Raw genomic sequence first — 21,485 nt, forward strand, 5'->3', positions numbered from 1 at the left:
CCTGGGTGCCTGGGTGGCTCAGATGGTTAAGTGTCTGCCTTTGGCTCAGGTCATGGTCCTGGAGTCCTGGGATCGAGTCCTGCATCGGGCTCCCTGCTCCTTGGGAGCCTGCTTCTCCCTCTGCCTCTCTCTCTCTCTCTCTCTCCCTCTCTCTGTCTCTCATAAATAAATAAATAAAATCTTAAAAAAAAAGAAAAACTATAAAAAATAAAAATTAAAAAATAAAATGTAATACCTGTTTTATAGCAACCAGAATGATAGTTCACATTTACTAAATGCGAGGCACTTTACATATGTTGCTCATGAAATCTTCACAGTAACTCTGAGGTAGATACTAATATTATCCTGATTTCTACCCATGAAGAAACTGAGGCTTAGAAATTTACTTATTGTGGGGGCTCCTGGGTGGCTCAAGAGTCAGTTAAGTATCTGACTCTTGATCTCAGCTCAGGTCTTGATCTCAGAGTAGTGTGTTCAATCAAGTCCTGTGTTGGGCTCCATGCTGGGTGTGGAGCCTACTTAAAAAAAATTATTGTGAAAGTTCACATAGCTGGTAAGTCAGAAAGCTGCCCTTAATTCCAACTATATACTGCACACTATTTTTTACATGTACGTGTATGTTTTCAGTCACAAAAAAATAAAGGAAACATCAAAATATCAACTGTAGTTAATGCTAAATGATGGGGTCATTTGGCATATTTGTGATATTTTTCTATATTTCCTACAGTGACAATATAATCTGTAATAATAAAAAGAATAAATATTATTTAATTTTTTAATATAAGAAAAAACCTTCCATGATTTTCAGTTTTCAACAGAATAAAGCCTAAATTACCTTGTGTTCGGGGCACCTGGGCTGCTGGCTGGCTGGCTCAATCGGTAGAACATGCGACTCTTGATCTCAGGGTCATGCTTTTAAGGTCCACATTGGATGTAGAGCTTACTTTAAAACATAATAAATAAACAGGGGCACCTGGGTGGCTCGGTTGAGTGTCTGACTGTTGATTTTGGCTCAGGTCGTGATCTCAGGGTCAGGAGGTCGAGACCCATGTTGGGCTCCGCACTTGGCAGGTAGTCTGCTGGGGATTCTCTCTCCCTCTCCTTCTGTTCCTCCCCTCCCTACCCCCACCCCCTGCTTCCCTCTGCAATAATAAATAAATAAATCTTTAAAAAATAAATAAACAGGGATGCCTGGATGGCTCAGTCAGTTGAGTGTCTGCCTTCAGCTTGGGTCGTGATCCCAGAGTGCTGGGATGGAGCCCCGCACGGGGCTCCCTGCTCATCTGGGAGCCTGCTTCTCCCTCTCCCTCTGCCTGCTGCTTTGCCTATTTGTGCTGTCTCTCTGCCTCTCTGTCAAATTAATAAAATCTTAAAAGATTAAAAAAAGATTTTTTAAAAAAATTAAATAAACACATACATACGTACATCACTCACTCACTTTCTGTCAGAGTCCTTTGCAGTATGTGTTCCCAGTCTGCGTTACCAATTTTATTTATACACACTCTTCCCCTTGGAAAAAACTAAAATTTAGTTATACATTAAAATGTTCTTAATTGGGGTACCTAGGTGGCTCAGTCATTAAGCGTCTGCCTTCAGCTCAGGTCATGATCCCAGGGTCCTGGATCGAGCCCAGCATTGGGCTGCCTGCTCAGTGGGAAGCCCGCTTCTCCCTCTCCCACTGCCCCTGCTTGTGTTCCCTCTCTCACTGTCTCTCTCTGTCAAAAAATAAATAAAATCTTAAAAAAAAAGTTCTTAATTGGCAGTAGCTAACTACAGGAGGATTAGAAGCAATAGGTAATTTGGGGATTCATTTTTGAAGGCTGCTTAGTTCTTGGATTATTAAATTGTACCTTTTAATCTCTTACTTCGTGATTTTTAGGATGCCAGCCCTGTTGTAATTGAGCCATCATCTGTTCTGAATGGAGGAAAATACTCATTTGGAACAGCAGTACATTGTATAGAGCAGAGTGAAGATAGAATCGGAGGAGGCAGCCTCACTTACGTGAATACCACAGAAGAGAAATTTTCAGACAACATTTCTTCTGCATCTGAAGCCTCAGAAACTGCTGGCAGTGGTAAGTATGGCTTGTTTCCCATAAAGTTTATTGAGGGTCATGTCTTAAAGGAGTATACTTTGTCAGAAATGTGCTTCGTAGGATATAATCAGGTTTCTATTCACAGAAATAAGTTTTCAATGAAATGGTCAATTATAAAATTCCTGAATACATTAGTAGCTTTACAAAGAGAAACTCTTCTATATTCTACTTCATTAATCTCTCAATTTGAAAATATGTTCACTGTTGGGGCGCCTGGCTGGCTCAGTCAGTAGAGCATGCAACTATTGATCTCAGGGTTGTGGTTCAAGGCCCATGTGGGGCATGGACCTCCTTAAAATAAGTAAGTTCATTTGTAAAAAAAAAAAAAAAGGAAGAAGAAAAAAGAAAATATTTTCACTGTTTTCATTGATTAAAGCTACTTCTTTCTGTATTGCTATTATTTTGTCAATAATTTGGAAAGACAATTTTTGAGAAAAGACCGTTTTTGAGAAAATCTAAAATTCCATCTCCGAGACACTCTCTGCCTTCATTGGATTAAATGCACCCTCATATCAGATTCTACAGACATTTCAGGCTGGAATTGGGGGATTATTTTGTTAAACTATTGAGAAAAAGTCATAATGCTTCCCATAATCCCCTACAGTCTTTGGTAGGACTAAAACTAAAAACTAAAAAAACACTAAAACTCAATGTTTCTACACATTTGGGGAAAATACTTTGATGTTTGTGGCATAGTTGAGTTGAGCTGATCCTTCTGCTGATAACAGTGGCAGTGCTCTCAACCTTACTCTGTTGTTATTTCATCTTTGAGATCTGGCAAATTGGACAGATCTAGCATCCTCTCTACAAAGTTCTTTGTAGAATCTACTCCTTCTTGTTCCCCATCTGACATTACAGCGATCATTCAGCAGTCCTAGAAGTTCTGTCTCTGATGAGCTTTAACACCAAGATTATTTTTAACCCTCTCTAAGGTCCTTTTTGATACGTGCTTACCCTGACCTGTGCTACCCATAGGCTGAGCAGTGCCGCAGACAAAAGGTTTAAAGTGACTGATGGCTAGAATGTTTACTCAGTTGATGGCTAGAATGGTTAGTCTGTAGTTCAGAGTTGAAAAAGCTTAAAATACCATTGAGGTTCACAACTCTTAAGTCATCATTAATCATTTTTCTGTGTGCATTTTTCTATTGTAACCTGGCATGCCTTCCTTTGAAATAAATTTATTAGGGAAGTTCCCTCCTCTCTGGCACTCTTCTGTTACAGTTCTTGTTTTAGCTCCTTCCCTTTGGTTTAGAGACTTCTTATGACCAATCTACTAAGAACATTTGGAATGTGTTTACAGGTGAAAAAAAAGAATTAAGGGTGACTGTGTGAGATCCCAGGTATTTGACCATACCTCTTCCTTTTCTATCAGAGGATGTATAATTCTTGTGAATTATTAGATATTTTAGGATGCTGGCCAAATGTTCATTTGGTAACTGTTGGTTTTTTGGGGGGTTTTTTGTTTGTTTTTTTAGATTTGTATTTATTTATTTTAGAAAGAGAGCATGTGAATGGGGTTGAGGGGGACCAGGGCCAGGGGGAGAGGGAAAGAAAGAATCCCAAGCAGACTCCACGCTGAGCTGAGCGTGGAGCCAGACGTGGGGCTGGATCTTACAACCCTGAGATCATGACCTGAGCTGAAATGAAGAGTCGGACACTTAACCGACTGCACCAGTCAGGCGCCTCATTTGGTAACAGTTTTTAAAGCTTTTCTTCCACCTAGTGTTACGGTAGGTATTGTCCAGAAGGATGACGTCTGTATTTCCTATCTTCTGCAGAGTTATCAAAATCTTATACTGTACTGACATGCCAACAGAAAAATAGCATTAATCTAATACATGGACATTGAGTTCATATCTTCAAGCCTATTTATGTATAATAACTAAAAATAAAGAGATTCCATCCTCTTTTCCCTTACAGGCTTTCTGTATTCTGCCACACCGGGGGCAGATATGTGCTTTGCCCGACAGCATAACACGTCTGACAATAATAACCAGTGTTTGCTAGGAGCCAATGGGAATATTTTGTTGCATCTCAATCCTCAGAAACCAGGGGCTATTGATAACCAGCCACTAGTAACTCAAGAACCTGTAAAGGTAGGTGATACGACATCTATGTAAAACAATTCTCTTTCAAAAAAGTGGCAAATAAATTTCATTCTAGAGGTTTTAATGTATAGCATGACATTCGTACATTCATGGTTCATTAAATTAACCTGTTGGAGATGGAAATCTCTGCACAGTATATTTCTGTGAGGATATTTTATGATTTAGTAATTGCGTAGAAGCAGTGTAGTAATCCTTAGAAATATTCTTACTTATTAGGACAGCTACTTTGAAAATGTAGTTTTATGTGTATGTGGAATTTTTTTCCAAAATAATAATTTCTAAGCCAGTCTCATTTCCAAATGCTCTAGTGATTTTTCAAATGATTTGCCTTGAGTTCTCTTTCTTAAATAATTTATTTCGAAAGTTAAAAATAAAAATCTCGTTTAGAAAATTACTTTCCGATAACATGAAACTGAATAGTGACATATGTGTTTGTTCTCCTGTGTCTAGATTTTGTTAAAACACGAGACTATAATACTAAAAATATTAAATATCAACATTTGTATTCCGTTCTTTCTAAGGCTACATCATTAACACTAGAAGGAGGACGATTAAAACGAACGCCACAGCTGATCCATGGAAGAGATTATGAAATGGTCCCAGAACCTGTGTGGAGAGCGCTTTATCACTGGTATGGAGCAAATCTGGCTCTACCCAGACCTGTAAGTATAACCAGTGGTGCTTTATGAAAGGAACAGTCCTGGTTGGGTCTTCCATTACTTTTCTATATGAATCTCACTATCCACAAATTAGTTCTTACTAATGGCAACAGAGTACTCAGTACCTGTAAATTAGCTGAACAAAATTGAGATTTCTTTACATTTATTCATTCATTTATTCATACATTCACCGAGCACTGTATTAGTACCAGCTCTACAATGATGTGCCTGTGGGAGTGGGTGGCTTACCTGGAGCGGAGGGAGTAGTCACTGGACTAAATAAAGTCAAGGGATTGTGAGGCTAGGCTATTAAATAAGTCATCCATATAAACGCAGACTTTAGGATAATGTAGGGCTTAGGCTGGAGCAGAAGTCTGAGAGCCGGTGCTGAAAAGTTCAGTGAATATAGGGGAAGTGGTGCAATGATTACTTCTGAGACTGTTATCTTTATTAACCACACAGGCATCCATTTAGGGATTGGTTCATCCCATAGTTGTTGGTGGATTTTTGTGTTTTGTCTTTTTGAGGGAAGGACACAAAAATGATCATAACAGGGTGATAACAGGAATCCAAGGCAAGTGAATTCTGATTGTTGCCATTACTAGGATGAGTCATTGAGAGCATAAATAAAATGCTCTAAAGTAATTTAAAAGACTTGAAGTATATAATATCACAATATTAGCGAGTTAACTATACCATTATACTGTTGGGCTTAGGATTCATACCCTGAATACTCTTTGTGTTGTCAATGCAGTAAAATACTTCGTAAGAAGGTTCTTTTTGTAGATCAAGAAACACTCTCCCTCATATAATGTCCCAGATTGAAATTTCTTACACCAGAAAAGTTTGCATAAATGAGATACAGTAACTTAGATCACTTCCAAAGAGAGGAAGAAGTCTGCTGTAAAGCCTTAGTCTATAATTTTGATGTTGACTTTGACTAATAATTATGTTTATTAAAAATTGTGTTTAAGTCGGAAACAGGAATTTGGGCTTTGTGTTTGTTGGCTCCAAAAGGTTCCTACTGTATTTGGCATCAGAACTCCTAGAAGATACATACAAATACGAATGTACATAGATACATAAACATACATATACTTTATTTATTGGGAGGTGGGGTAGTCCTTCAGTTAGTCACTTAATTTCTGGGACTTTCCAGCTTTATCTTTATATTCTATATCTGGGAAAACATTGTGATAATTGTGTTTGACATATGTATAGTTTGATGTTTTAGAGCCTGCCTAGATTTGGATTACCAGTGTCCCAATCTCTAAACCTTAGTTTCTTCCTCTTCTCTAAAATGAACATGACCGTATCTACTTCATTAGAGTTGTTTTGATAATTAAATAATACATACAATTAGCACAGCATCTGATTTATAGTAAGTGGTCAGCAAATGCTGACAGTTGCTAATAGCATCATCATCGTCATCTTCAGAGCCTCACACAAGGTATGTTTTTTACATTGATGCCAGACAAATATTAAAATAATTTTACTAGATCAAAGCTGCATTTGCTAGCTTGATAGAATTTTTTTCATCTCTAAATATGACACATTTGCCTGATTTCAGGAAAAAATGCTGCAAAAAACATTTAAAATGGTATTTTCAGGGCGCCTGGGTGGCTCAGATGGTTAAGCGTCTGCCTTCGGCTCAGGTCATGATCCCGGGGTCCTGGGATTGAGCCCCACATTGGGCTCCCTGCTAGATGGGAGCCTGCTTCTCCTTCTCCCTCTGCCTCTCCCCCTGCTCATGTTCTCTCTCTCCCTCTGTATCTCTGTGTCTCAAATGAATAAATAAAATCTTTTTAAAAAAAGGACAATAAAATAAAATGGTGTTTTCAGGTAGAGAATACTAAATGTATTGCCATAGCAAGGTTAAAAGTGAATGCTTTCACCTTCATACTTACATAAGTCATACTACTTATTTAAAAATATCTTTGGGGTGTCTGGGTAGCTCAGTCGGTTAAGCATCCAACTCTTGATCTCAGCTCAGGTCTTGATCTCAGGGTTTTTTCCAAATGTGTGATCTCTTTAAGGCAAATTCTTGCACACGGAATTGCATCTATTGTTTGCCAGTTGCCACTGAAGTTAACAAATTCAAAGACAAGAATAATTAAAATGTAAATAAATATGTGTTTTTGTATGTTTGTGCATAAGAATTTGTTAATTTGTAATTTTTCACAAAATCATTTATCTTGGCAAACAAGATGCATATTATAAAAACTACTTCATTATCAGTTCAAATTCTGCCAAAGGTATGTTTTTATGTAGCCTGACAACTACCGATACTGAATTATTAATCTTGCCTCAAATCATATTAAACTGAAATCATAAGAAATTATGGTTGGCTTTGTAGCTATTAGTACCTGTCTAGAAGTGGACAGACTTCGTCCAGCAGTCTTAGAGGAGAATACCAGGGAGAGCCCTTTTACTGCTTATCATTTAAGTAGGATTTGAAAAAGCTCCCGAATGGAACTTTTCAAGTGCCATACTGTAGCATATCAGAATATGCAGAATACTTTTAAGAAAAAGTCCTAATTGTTTGGTTTGTAGCATTGTTTTCATTTGGTTCTTTACTGCCCCCTCTTGATACTGAAAAATGCTCTATTGCAGAAGACATTGGTTACTAGGGCAGAAGGAAATAAAATAAAACCTGATCACTTGGACTGTTAAAGATTATGTAGGATTTTATGTTTTAAAGTATGTTAATCCTGCTATCCTTTTGGAATACTAAATTGATAATGTTCTACTCTTAAAACTCTTGGAGCAGTATTTTTATAATGAAATGTTTTCCTGTGTCTTTGGGCTGGCAAGCACATTATTGGAGGGGGTTACTGAAAAATCCTGTTTCAACATGAATCTCAATTTCGTTCACCCACTGTAATTGTCTTTATCATAGACAAAAATATATTGAGCAAACCAGTTACAGTAGAACATAGCAAATTTTTATATGAAAACATTTTTATCCTTACTACTAATATAAGAAATAAAATTTTAAGCAAATTTATAATATTCTTTATATGTGTTAAAGAAACAGGGTATTTTCAAATGATGTCCACTGATAAGGTTTTATGATAAATATGTTCATAAATTTCTGAGAATATTATAAATTGCTACACTTTGGCTGGCAAAATAACTTAGATAGTTAATGATATGGCCTTCCATACTTTTTGACTTAACAACTCCAGACCTAAGAATTTGTCCCTTAAAGGACATCATTTATATACATGAAGTATGTAAAAGTGAAAAGAATTATAGTGTGAAGGGAATAGAATTATAGATAATATTTAGGATTTTTCCCCTTAATTTCACTGTTACTTGCTTTTAAATAAAAGAGGAGAAAATAATCACCAGGAGTTCTAATCTTGGAAGATAGGTTTAGGACCAGGAGCCTGAGAGTATTTAAACCCATGTAATTTAAATCTATGAATCTTTGTAATCTAACATAGGTAGTGAACCTATTGAACATTTTAGTTTAAAAATAAATCTCAGAAATTCGGTAAAAAATGACGTTTTGTTTCTTTTATAGTGATCACATTATATCTTTTATAACAATAGGTGATCAAGAATAGCAAGACAGAAATCCCAGAGCTGGAGTTATTTCCTCGATATCTTCTCTTTCTAAGACAGCAGCCTGCCACTCGGACACAGCAGTCTAACATCTGGGTGAATATGGGTATGATGAGCCTGAGAATGTTTCCTCAGCATTTACCAAGAGGTAACTTAAGAATGCAGCAAGAATACCATACATCTCTTTCAAAAACAAAAACAACCAAGTTGCTCAAAGTCTGGTGCCACTGTACTAACACATATTCCCATCTACTTTCATACAGAATCAGTAAATCATCTGTGGGGCTTAGATCTATGGTCATGCGCAAGACTAGATGGGGTAGTGGCAAAGTCTCATCATCAAACTGAGAATTGTTTCCTTTTCTGGTTTGTAAGCATACAAAGAAAAGAAGCCATTATAAATTATTTGTCCTAAGTTAGAATCTGCCAGTCAATGACTGACTGGTCTTTTCAACTCCACTCAAATATCTGAAAAGTAATTTCTTTCACAATATCATATTTCTGTTTATTTGTTGGTGTTTTGGGGGACTCTTTTGGCAAAACATGATACATTTCTCATGCTTGGTCCAAGGAGTCTTTATAAGAGACAGATAATATAAAGTGAAGAATATATTTTTGAAAATTAAAATGGCACATTTGCTTTGAAAAACATCAAGCCTAGCAATGAATCATGGAACACTACATCAAAAACTAATGAGGTAATATATGGTGATTAACATAACAATAAAAATTTAAAGAAAAAAACATCAAGCCTATCAAAATGACATATAAGTTCCCATTTTAATGTATTACATGCAGAAAGTTCCCTTTGATTTCTTTGTGAGGTTAAATTTTATTGACAGGCAGGACTTGCTCTGTGCTTTTGCTTTGCAAATATTTGACATTGTTCTTCAGCAGAAATAATGAGTTATACATTTACACAAAGTCTTACTTTGTGTAACAATGCCAGAATGTTATTAATATAACTTAGGATGCAAGAACTACCTTTGAACCCAAACCAACCCTATGAGCACCATTCCTCCTTTGAAATCAAATAGTTTGTCTTCCTTAAAGGTTATATTCACATAAGATATTGGATATTCTTACACATATTGTTTGGTAAGAATTATAGCAAAGCATTGGCTTCTGCCTGACCAAACTTGGGAAAATGTCAAAATCGAGGAGCAGTGAAATAGAATCACTATGAAACATTCTTAATTTAATTTTCCATTGAATAAAAATATTCACCTTGCTTCCATGGCACCCATAGCATATATCTTTCTCAATTCTCTTTGAAAGATAACATGAGAAGCAAGATGTGTTGTTGCGCTTTTAGTAAGTACTCTTTGTAACTCTTGTGCTGATCCTAGATTTTTGCTGCTTCTGTAAATTCCACTAGATTTGTTAGTGCTATTCAAAAACACAAAATTATGTGTAATAAGTGGCTGCCTGCTTAATGAGCTATGCTATAAAAACTGTCTAGAATTCAAATAAATTTCTTATGTGGCTTACAACAAGAGAAATTGACTTGGACACTATACTTGCAAATGCTTCTAAATCCTTGAACTGGGTAGTTATGCTCCAAATTTATTCTTAATTTGAAATTTTATTCCTTACTAATTAATTCTGAAATCAATCATTAATCGTTTTGAAGTTTATGAAAATACGCTTTCTTGCTGTAATCTTATAACTAATCCTCTGATGTATAATTGGAAAATTTTGTTCTTTTATTTTCTGTTAAGAATTATCCTTTGCTTGCTATCTGATAGTAAAATATTTGCTAGTCTATTTGCTAGGTTTAAAAATTGATCATGGTTGGGTTTTGTTCTGCCATAACTTATTTTTCATCTTTCTCATTACTCAGTGTATTAGGGCTGTTTACTAGACTCTTTTATTACTTCTGAAGTGATGGGTGTACAAACTGTGACACAGTTAACAGTGACTTAAACATAGCCTTGTGACAGATAAGGCTACAGGGTCTTTGTTTCTCATATGGTTTTTCAGCCTGTTTGAGGTGAGTGAATTCTTTTTGCAAGCTCTTTAAAAAGCGGATGATAGGAGCGCCTGGGTGGCTCAGTTGTTAAGCGTCTGCCTTCGGCTCAGGTCATGATCCCAGGGTCCTGGGATCAAGCCCCACGTCTGTCAGAATCCCTGCTCATCTGTCAGAATCCCTGCTCAGTGGGGAGTCTGCTTCTCCCTCTCCCACTCCCCTTGCTTGTGTTCCCTCTTTCACTGTGTCTGTCTCTGTCAAATAAATAAAATCTTTAAAAATAAAAAAAGCAGATGATACCAATACTTTTCTCTGCTTTGTTTAGTAGGTGAAGATTCAAAGGCATTTAATAAGAGGAAAAAAGCTGAGTCTCCTTTGGACGGGTAGAAAATTACCTGGCATGTATAATTGTACCCTAGATGGATTATATTGATATGCTATGTTTATTTTTGTTTGGGGTTGCTCGGTAAACTATAACCTACTATAGCTAGAGAGGACCATTTTAAGCTACAGCTCTTGCCCGGGTTTTTGGCTGAATAGTAAACCAAGGTTTAGTTAATTGTATTAGCAACCTGTTTTTGACTTCCATAATCTCTTGTTGCTTCATCCCCCTTCTCTTTTGAAGTAGGTGGTTAAACTTGATATATTCTTTCTTCACTTATCTCTCTTTCCCCTTATTACCATTCTTTTTGTTTCTTGAGCCCTCTTGCAATTCACGATCATTTCTGCTGTCATCTTATTTTGCAGGCAGGTTATATGGTTTTCCTGCCTCCTGCCTTTTCAGCGGGGCAATTTTTTTTGTCATGGGAACGTTCTTGGTTTCACTTTAAACTCTGGCCATTGTAGAGTCTCTGCCTATTTAGAATTTTAAGTAAAAGTTTCTTGTGTAATTGTACTTCTGTGCCTGGTATTTGGGGCACTTAATTACTGGGAGTGATGGGATTAGTAATTCAAAGACAATTTATTTTAAGAAAGTGGGTCACGTTGTTAAATAACAAAAATTCAACCAAGTAAATTTGAAAGATCTAATTGGCTTTATTAATTGATTTATGAATCTGGCAACGTCCCTTCTAGCAAGTAGAGGGGTGCTCCCAAGAGCTACAGAAAAAAGGAAAAAAAGTGTTAGGTAGAGAGGGAGTGGAAAAAAGGAAACTCTTCACAAAGATTCCATTGTTTTAAGCAAGGTCTCCCTTTTAAAGGGAATAGTAGGGTCTATCAATAAATTTCCTAGTACTGACGAAGAAATTCCCATGTTGACCGGTTAAAGGATACATTTCTAGGGGTTTGAAACTGCAGTTAGGTCAAGTATTAATAAGTCTTAGTTTACTGACTTAGAGCTTTAACATAAGTGATCCCATTTTGGGCCAGTGGTTTTCTTTTTAATGAATTCAATTTTCTGTGGAATTCTTTTTAGTGAATCCAATTATCTGTGGAATTCAAATCCAGTCCCATATGATCTTCCCCATTCTTACATTGAATATTGATTTTGCTATTGAGTGTGACCCTGCTGAGGGCAGCCAAGATACCGTGTCTGTTGTTGATATTTGCCACTCCTCTTGGGATCCAAATACTACCTGTTACTTGGGCTTCTGGTTTTGTTGCTCTTCCTTCCAAAGTTAAGGGCTTTGAACTTAACACAGCTGGTCTCCTATCTTAATTTTAAAGCTTCTTAATTTATAAAATTATTAAGCCTATAATTCTCATTTCTCATCATTACTTCCTAAAACAGTCATTGCTGAATGGGGTGCTTTTTTTTTTTTTTTACATCTACCTTTTTCCTTACTATGATTACCTTGACCATAGGAAATGTACCTTCTCCGAATGCACCATTAAAGCGGGTCTTAGCCTATACAGGCTGTTTTAGTCGAATGCAGACCATCAAGGAAATTCATGAATATCTGTCTCAAAGGCTACGCATCAAAGAGGAAGATATGCGCCTGTGGCTCTACAACAGTGAGGTAAGTCATTTCCTGTTGTAAGGTGACTTGTACACATGCTGAAAAAGATCCAAACAGTACAAAAGTATATAGTGAAAATTCTTCATTCTCATTCTCTGACCCCTGTCTCCCATCCTCCTCAGAGGTAGTGCTATTAATTGGTTATATATTCTTCCTAACACATGCAGTATGTTTTCAGATTATACTCTGAAATTGGATCATAAGATATGCAGTTTTAACCTGTTCTCTATTCCATTGTTCCCTCTTTATATCTTCCTGTGATCACCATTGAGAGGCAGTATAGTATAATAGTTAAGAGCACTGTTCCTGGAGCCACGCTGCCAGGGATTAAATCCTGGCCCTACCACTTGTTTACTTGTATAATCCAGAGCAAGTCACTTAACTGTCTCAATTTTCTCATACATAATAGTATCTCCCTTAGAATTAAATAACTTAGTTTTGTGAGCACAAACAAAAACATGTAATTCTACTGTAGGACTTTGATTTTATATTTTTGGTTCCTGGTAAGTTTCATCTTGATCATAAGCATGTTTACTGAATTTCATACTAGATACTAAAGAAAATTTCTTTTGTACAAGTGCTTCAGAAAATCTAAATCTCAATGAATTTTGGGTTGGTGTGTGATGAGTCTTCTGATCTCCCCAAAATTCTGTTATAATTTTGTTTTAGAGCATAAAGTATTTGTTTATAAAGCAGACATTGTTTTTCTCTCATTTTGCCACCTAAATTATAAATATTTATGAACAACTATAATATGCAAAATATCTGTCACATGAGTTATGGAAATACAAGGACATGTTTAATTGTTTTAATTATCATTCATTTTTATTTCCTTTTCAAGTTTAGTTTAGTAATCAAATTAACAAAATCATTTCCTCCTCCATACACAGAATTACCTTACTCTTCTGGATGATGAGGATCATAGATTGGAATATTTGAAAATCCAAGATGAGCAGCATCTGGTTATTGAAGGTATAAGATGGAAGCATGCATCTATATTAGGTTTTAGGGAAAGAATTTAAAGATTTAGTTACTAATAATCTGTTTTATAATTTTTCTATTATTTGATCATTATATTCTTTATAGTAAAGAAAAACCATTAAGCTCTTATGTAATCCTACATACTGTCTAGATTGCTTTAAAAGAAAAATATGTCTGCATTCATTGGTTGGCAAGGAATAGAAACATTGGGTAGAAACAAGTGAATTCAGTTATAAATTTATAAAATTTCAACCTGCCTTTTTGAGTTTGAGTAAGAAAACTAACTTTCTGGCATAGTTAGTGGCAGAGGCTTTCATTAGTCATCAAACGCTGGTCACTCGCCACACATAGATTTACACACTGACATGGACATGTCACTGTAAACTTAAAAATGTATCTTTTCCCTTCAAGATTTTTGGAAACACTGCAGACTGCCTTTGTATTAAAATAAATAGATTATAACACCCAGTGCTCCATTCAATACCCGCCCTCTTTAATACCCATCACCAGGCTAACCCATCCCCCCACCCCCCTCCCCTCTAGAACCCTCAGTTTGTTTCTCAGTCCATAGTCTCTCATGTATTGAATGGAGCACTGGGTGTTATATGCAAACAATGAATCACGGAACACTACATCAAAAACTAATGATGTAATGTATGGTGATTAACATAACATAATAAAATTTTAAAAAGTTGAAAAAATAAATAAAATAGATTATTCTAACAGTTGTCATAATTTAAGAAGGAATTGTGATAATTCTAATGCATTAAGTTTAAGAGCTTTAATTACTTCTATAGATGTTTGAGTATAATTATAATTCAGGTTGGTAATTGAGGGAATAGCTTACTAATGAATTCTAATCAAGTGGCTATGAAGTCCCCAATATAAAGAATTGGAATGGTTTCAGAATCAATTACTAAAATTAACTCAATTTTTTTTTCAGTTTCTGATTTAGAAACAAGAAATTTTTTTTTTTTAAACAGAAGCAATTGAGTGGGTGTGATTTGAATGGATAAGAAATTAACACGTTCTTCTCTCTGTCTTTCCAGTTCGCAACAAAGATATGAGTTGGCCTGAGGAAATGTCCTTTATAGCAAACAGTAGTAAAATAGATAGACACAAGGGTAAGTCTCTGGTTAATTATTTCTAAAGAGATTATCTTAAAATTATTCTTTTTTTCTTTCTCAGCTATTGAAGTGTTAACAACTTCTGGCTTTCTAGTTCAAAATTGATTAGGACCCCTTTTTCTTTTTCCTGGAGTATCACAATTTTTTTTTTCTAACCTTGCAATTAAATAATTTATATATTTTTAAAGACATAATACACTGGAGAGGATTGTTTGAATTGTAAAAAACTATCTTAGCACTAGTTAAAGAGAATCTTTGCTAGTTTTAGATTACAAATGAGCTTGGATTATCATGATTGCCAGTGACTGTCTATAAAAACCTTCTCTACTTCGGCATTACAAGACCAGATAAAGAAGTATTAGCTCCATTTAGCTGATTAAAAAAAATTATAAAAATCATTGCATCAAATACAAGTAACTGATCTGCCTGCGACATCTTACTATAGTTAGGCTTCCTTCTCATAATTGTTTGTTCCAGTTCCCACAGAAAAAGGAGCCACTGGTCTGAGTAACCTGGGAAACACTTGCTTCATGAACTCAAGCATCCAGTGTGTTAGTAACACACAGCCACTGACACAGTATTTTATCTCAGGGAGACATCTTTATGAACTCAACAGGTAGTACTTCTTGGTTCATTACCCTCTCTTTATGACTTTGATATGAACCCACTATCACTTAAATCTCTTTCTTCACCCCGGGGGAGAAAAGACTTATCTTATTTGCCCTATTTAGTATGAAATAAGGGGCAAGGGATACTTCTCTTGTTTTAAAAAGAAATTTTGATGTGAGAAAATAGATGCTAGACATTTCTATGCCCATGTGATTGTGATTTTTGAGAACCTTTGGTAACAGATTTTCCTCTCTAACTTCTAGGACAAATCCCATTGGTATGAAGGGGCATATGGCTAAATGCTATGGGGATTTAGTACAGGAACTTTGGAGTGGAACTCAGAAGAATGTTGCCCCATTAAAGCTTCGGGTAAGCAGATTAAAATAATACAAATGTATTAAGTCCTAAGCAGTTGTTTAAGTAACTGATTTTTTTCTACCTGCTTTTTATGTTTAGCTTTTTAGCTTTAGTTTAACTAATGTGTTTTAGATCTTTCATGAGACATAAACTAGGTGTCAAATATTTTTACTTGCTCAAATATATGTAAAATGCTGCTATAGGTGTAGTGTTAGGAAATGATCAAAGTCATAGTCTAAATTTGGGATGTCATTCAGTTTACTAATTTATCAAATATATGTATACATAGTAAATCTTCCTTTGTTAGTCCTTTACTGTTAGCGATATTTTAACTGCAGGGTATACCTCTGAGCATAGTAAATGATACTCATACATTTTTAACATTACTAAGATAATTAGTTCTATCTATAGAATTGTTTTTTAAGATTTTATTTATTTATTTGACAGAGAGAGAGAGGGCCAGAGAGGACAAGCAGGGGGAGTGGCAAGCAGAGGGAGAGGGAGAGGGAGAAGCAGGCTCCCCGCTGAGCAGGGAGCCCAATGTGGGGTTCAATCCCAGGACCCTGGGATCGTGACCCAAGCTGAAGACAGATGCTTAACCGACTGAGCTATCCAGGTCCCCCACCTACAGAATTTTAAAAAGCAGCAAGAGGGGCACCTGGGTGTCTCAGTCGATTAAGCATCCAGCTCTCTCAACTCAGGTCTTGATCTCACAGTGATGGAGTTTAACCCCCACATTGGGCTCCACGCTGGGCATGGAGCCTAATTTAAAAATAATTAATTTAATTAAAAATAAAAAGCAGAAAGAATGTATATTACTGAAATTCATGGATACAAATTTTATATTATATGTAGTAAAGTTAGGATTATTATTTTTTAGGATTATTTTTTATCTTTAAAAACAACACAAAAACTTTTTAGATTAAAAATTAATCATAATAACTAAAACTTTGACTACTTAACCACTTCCAAGCACTATTACTTTATGTGTATTAACTCATTTAATCTTCTAAATAATCCTAAAATGTAAAGCAATATTATTATCCTCATTTTATGGCTTAGGAAACTAAGGCTCAGGGCAGTTAAACAGCTTGCCCAAGATTATAAGCTAGTTAGTAAGTCCTCACAGTTAAACACAAGGCTATTCTGCCTCTAACAATAAAAGTTAGGATACAAGACTAGAAGAGTTAACTGTAAAAAAAACTGTAACAGGAACTTTTTCAATGAGAGCAAAAGCTATTTTAATATTTGTGTCCTACCTGTCTTAAATAATATCTGTGTACCTAAAGAACTGTTTGCTTATATGATACTGAACTGGGACACAGTATTGGCCAAAATACCTTTTTTTCTTTGTCATTTGAGATTAAGACTAGAAAGATTTCGTGATTATTCAAAATATATTTGCTGAAATCAAGGCAGACTAAATACTGTTTACCTTCTCATAATGCCTCTGAATGAATGATGGGGCATGTTCATTCCAAATTTTATGGGGTAGCAAATAATGAGTTTGATTCCTGTTATATTTGTAGTGGACCATAGCAAAATATGCTCCCAGGTTTAATGGGTTCCAGCAACAAGACTCCCAAGAACTTCTGGCTTTTCTCTTGGATGGTCTTCATGAGGATCTCAACCGAGTCCATGAGAAGCCATATGTGGAACTGAAGGACAGCGATGGCCGACCAGACTGGGAAGTAGCTGCAGAGGTTTGTCAGTTTTGAATTTCTAATGTAAGCAGTAGATCAAATGTTCTGGCCATAAATGTGTGTTGCACAACGTAAATGCTAGCTAAACTATTCTATGATCAGAATTGTACTGTGGAAGTGAAGGAATTTATATTTCTCTGTTTAATTCTTGTTCAGTAACACCAAAACAAAGCATCTTTAATGCAAGTTTTAAAATGTTGCCTTTTTACATTGTAAACTTTTGGGAAAGAATGTAGGAATAATTATTCAGTAGAACTTGGAGTCCCCATAATTGCTAAAATAATGTGTACAGTGACCAATAGGCATGTTTTATCTGCCTTTTAATGGATAAAGAACTTTAATACTCATCATTGTCACAATGATAAGAACAAAAAAATAGGATTTTCCATCTGTATTTAATATCATATAGGTTGAACAGAAAGAATCACATTCCATTCAAGAACTGGTTTTCTGTACTATCTCAGTAGGTGGTACATTTTAAATTACATACTGCATTGTAAATTTACAGGCAGAGAGCTTCCGTATTTTAAATGAAGTTTAAGGATTATGTTCTTTTTTTTATTGGGGTATAGTTGATACACAATGTTATATTAGTTTCAGAGGATTATATTCTTGACATTTAAACCTAACAGATTTAGCCAATTTATTTGAATTTGTGTAGAAATAATTATCTTTTGAATTTTGGGGGAAAAAATTTCTCTAATCTTTTTCCTTGCTAGGCCTGGGACAACCATCTGAGAAGGAATAGATCAATTGTTGTGGATTTGTTCCATGGGCAGCTGAGGTCCCAAGTCAGATGCAAGACATGTGGGCATATAAGTGTCCGATTTGACCCTTTCAATTTTTTGTCTTTACCACTCCCAATGGACAGTTATATGCACTTAGAAATAACAGGTAGGTCACAAAGTTCTGAAAAATTACTTCAGTGTCTTTTACCTTATTCAGGTAACCCGAATTTGTAAGTATAGTCATTTCTTTATAATGCATTCTCATAAAAATTGGCCAGCATGTTATAATCTAGCAATCTAATTTTAGGCATAAGTTGAAGTTTGAAAGACCTGGAATATAGGTCCAAGCCTTGTACCCATTGATTCCTCTGTTGTTTCAAACATACCAGAAACTCTTTACAATCTTGCAAAGCCATTCACACTTCTGTAGCAGATGAACATCAAAAAATAATGATTTCGGGTGCCTGGGTGGCTCAGTCGTTAAGCGTCTGCCTTTGGCTCAGGTCATGGTCCCAGGGTCCTGGGATCGAGCCCCGTGTCAGGCTTCCTGCTTAGCAGGAAGCCTGCTTGTCCCTCTCCCATTCCCCCTTCTTGTGTTCCATCTCTCGCTGTCTCTCTCTCTCTTTAATAAATAAATAAATAATCTTTAAAAAAAATAATAATGATTTCATTCAATATCATCCCCGAGTACTATCTATTGTAGTTTACAAATAAAACAAAAATTCTAGACTGAGGGGCGCCTGGGTAGCTTAGTCGGTTAAGTGTCTGTCTTCAGCTCAGGTCATGATCCCAGGGTCCTGGGATGGAGTCCCACATTGGGCTCCCTGCTCAGCAGGGACTCTGCTTCTCTCTCTCCCTCTGCTGTTCCCCCTGCTCATGTTCTATCCCTCTCTCTCAAATAAATAATAAAATCTTCAAAAAAAAAATTCTAGACTGAAATGTTTGCTATTTCCAAGTCTCTCTCTCTCTTTCTCTCTCTCTCTCTCTCTCTCACACACACACACACACACACACACACACACACACACAGGAAAGCTTTCAAAGAAACCTGCATTTTACTGATAAAAGATGTTTTTTCTTTACTAGTTATTAAGCTGGATGGTACTACCCCTGTACGATATGGACTACGACTGAATATGGATGAAAAGTACACGGGATTAAAAAAACAGCTGAGCGATCTCTGTGGGCTTAAATCAGAACAAATCCTTCTTGCAGAAGTACATGGTTCCAACATAAAGGTAATATTAACTATTCTTTCTAAGAAACCCTTGATTCCATCCTTCAAAGATCACAGTTTTCTCGGGACTCCTGGATGGCTCAGTCGATTGAGCGGCTGGCTAACTCTTGATTTCGGCTCAGGTCATGATCTCGGGGTCCTGGAATCAAGCCCTGCATCCACCTCTGTGCTCAGTGGGGAGTCTGCTTCTCCCTCTACTCTCCCCCCCACCGCTCTCTCTCTCAGATAAATAAAATAAATCTTTTAAATAAAAAAAAATCACAGTTTTATCAATTAATGACTGAAGGAGATACTAGTAACAACAAAGACACAAAAAAATTTCTCAAGTTTCCCATCCCAGAAGCTTTAAAAAGGGTTATCTGCCAGCATAAAGAAGTAATAATGATAGCGGCATTTTTAAAGAAGGGGAATGTATGAGTCCAGTGCTATCTGTATGGAGCTATGTCACTACAGTATAGAATTCCCCTATTGACTACTGGTGCTACACTTTACAGCTCTTCTTTTTTTTTTTTTTAAGATTTTATTTATTTATTTGACAGAGAGAGACACAGCGAGAGAGGGAACACAAGCAGGGGGAGTGGGAGAGGGAGAAGCAGGCTTCCCGCGGAGCAGGGAGCCTGATGTGGGGCTCGATCCCAGGACCCTGGGATCATGACGTGAGCCGAAAGCAGACGCTTAACGACTGAGCTACCCAGGCGCCCCTGCAGCTCTTCTATATTACCACGCTCACTAGAATTCTTCCTAGGTTAAAACTTTATACATATTTATAAATGTGTGCTTTTACTGTTTCTTTATGAATATATACACCTGGCCTTTCAATACTCTTAAGAAGTTAGAGAGCAAAGACAAATTGACGTAGGTCACTTCTTCCTGCATACCAGCTACAAAAATAAGCAGTTTAACAAGTATATTGCCTAAAACTAATATTACACCATATGTTAACTAACTAGAATTTTTAAAAAATTTGAAACAAAAAAATAAATAAATTTACATGGGGAGGGATGGGGAGGGATGGAGTAACTGGGTATTGGGCATTAAGGAGGGCAAGTGATGCAATGAGCACTGGATGAATAACTGAACTGTACATCTGAAACTAATGATACACTAATTGAATTTTATTTTATTAAAGATCTTATTTATTTGACAGAGACAGCGAGAGAGGGAACACAAGCAGGGGGAATGGGAGAGGGAGAAGCAGGCTTCCCGCCGAGCTGGGAGCCCAATGCGGGGCTTGATCCCAGGACCCTGAGATCATGACCTGAGCCCAAGGCAGACGCTTAACGACTGAGCCACCCAGGCGCCCCCGCTAATTGAATTTAAATAAAATAAGTTTAAAAAATTTTCTAATAAAATAATATGTTACCTACCCTGAATTGAGCTCCTACCATTGGTATTATTAATATTTATCTTTGGGGTTTCTAAACAAACTCACCTAATTGATGTTTTTCTCATGTGTAAAGCAAAGGTAAGAACTCTCTGAGGTTGGGGTTTAGATGCTTGAAACGAGGGACAAAACTTAAGGAGCCAGTTACACACAATATACTTCTTTCCTATGGAAAGGGATAACGGTTTTGTCAGGTTAGTTTTCAGTCAGTATATCAAGCTTTCATCTTTTAGTTGTTTGATAAAAATTATTCAGTCATCTTATTTGTTTTATTGGTGGAAGCATCGAAGACATGAGCTTGTATGTATCAGAGTGATGATTTTCCATTTTACCTGAAACATTTCCCCCTGCTCATCTTACCTCTTTTTCTGTAGAATTTCCCTCAGGACAACCAAAAAGTACGACTCTCAGTAAGTGGATTTTTGTGTGCATTTGAAATCCCCATTCCTGGATCTCCGATTTCAGCTTCTAGTCCAATACAGACAGGTAAGGTAGAACTAGAGCTCCTTCTTTTGATTTTAGCTTTAAATATTGGGTTTATATTTGTTTGGGCTAAGGATATTTGGGCAAAAGAATTTTGGAGCCTGATGGAAACCTTGGTGATCATTTGGCTCAAATTCCTCATTTTTTAGACAAGGAGCCTAAAATTCAGGCAGTGTAAGTGACAAGTAGATGCTTAACTAAATCTGCCACTGGAATTCAGATCTCTTAATTCTTTTTACGTGACACTAACATGTCAACAGATGGCATAAGAGATATATACTATCAGAAAACAAAATAATAAACACAACTAAAAAGTAATCTCTTTAGGATTAGGGTGGGAAAGAAAAACAAAAGAAGAATTACTGTTTATCTAATATTGCATGTGATTTGATATGGTTATCTGAGTCTTTTTGACCATATAGTATTGTTTGTCTATCCTATAACCTTTTGCATCTAATAGAATATCCACTAGTCACATGGAGTGTTGAGCACTGTTGAGACTGAAAAAATTGCATT

General features: G+C 36.2%; 1 protein-coding gene across 6 annotated transcripts in view; it reads left to right on the plus strand.

Annotated features, from left to right (window-relative positions):
- Nucleotides 1-21,485, plus strand: part of USP32 (ubiquitin specific peptidase 32) — a 214,187-nt gene that overhangs the window by 168,492 nt on the left and 24,210 nt on the right. For 4 of the 6 annotated variants that reach the window (XM_028109328.2, XM_028109332.2, XM_028109330.2 and 1 more), the window contains 13 exons: nt 1,880-2,075; nt 4,017-4,192; nt 4,726-4,866; nt 8,422-8,581; nt 12,206-12,360; nt 13,251-13,332; nt 14,391-14,465; nt 14,946-15,084; nt 15,341-15,446; nt 16,964-17,137; nt 17,857-18,031; nt 18,952-19,103; nt 20,861-20,972. In XM_028109328.2, coding sequence (XP_027965129.1) covers nt 1,880-2,075; nt 4,017-4,192; nt 4,726-4,866; nt 8,422-8,581; nt 12,206-12,360; nt 13,251-13,332; nt 14,391-14,465; nt 14,946-15,084; nt 15,341-15,446; nt 16,964-17,137; nt 17,857-18,031; nt 18,952-19,103; nt 20,861-20,972 — 1,843 coding nt within the window. The remainder of the gene's footprint in view (nt 1-1,879; nt 2,076-4,016; nt 4,193-4,725; nt 4,867-8,421; nt 8,582-12,205; nt 12,361-13,250; nt 13,333-14,390; nt 14,466-14,945; nt 15,085-15,340; nt 15,447-16,963; nt 17,138-17,856; nt 18,032-18,951; nt 19,104-20,860; nt 20,973-21,485) is intronic. The other 2 variants (XM_028109329.2, XM_028109333.2) reach the window with 1 other exon arrangement.

This window comes from Eumetopias jubatus, unplaced genomic scaffold (genome assembly GCF_037043125.1).
Source record: "Eumetopias jubatus isolate StellerSeaLion01/CBP00866 unplaced genomic scaffold, mEumJub1_p1.0 scaffold_10, whole genome shotgun sequence".
NCBI classification, from domain to species: domain Eukaryota; kingdom Metazoa; phylum Chordata; class Mammalia; order Carnivora; family Otariidae; genus Eumetopias; species Eumetopias jubatus.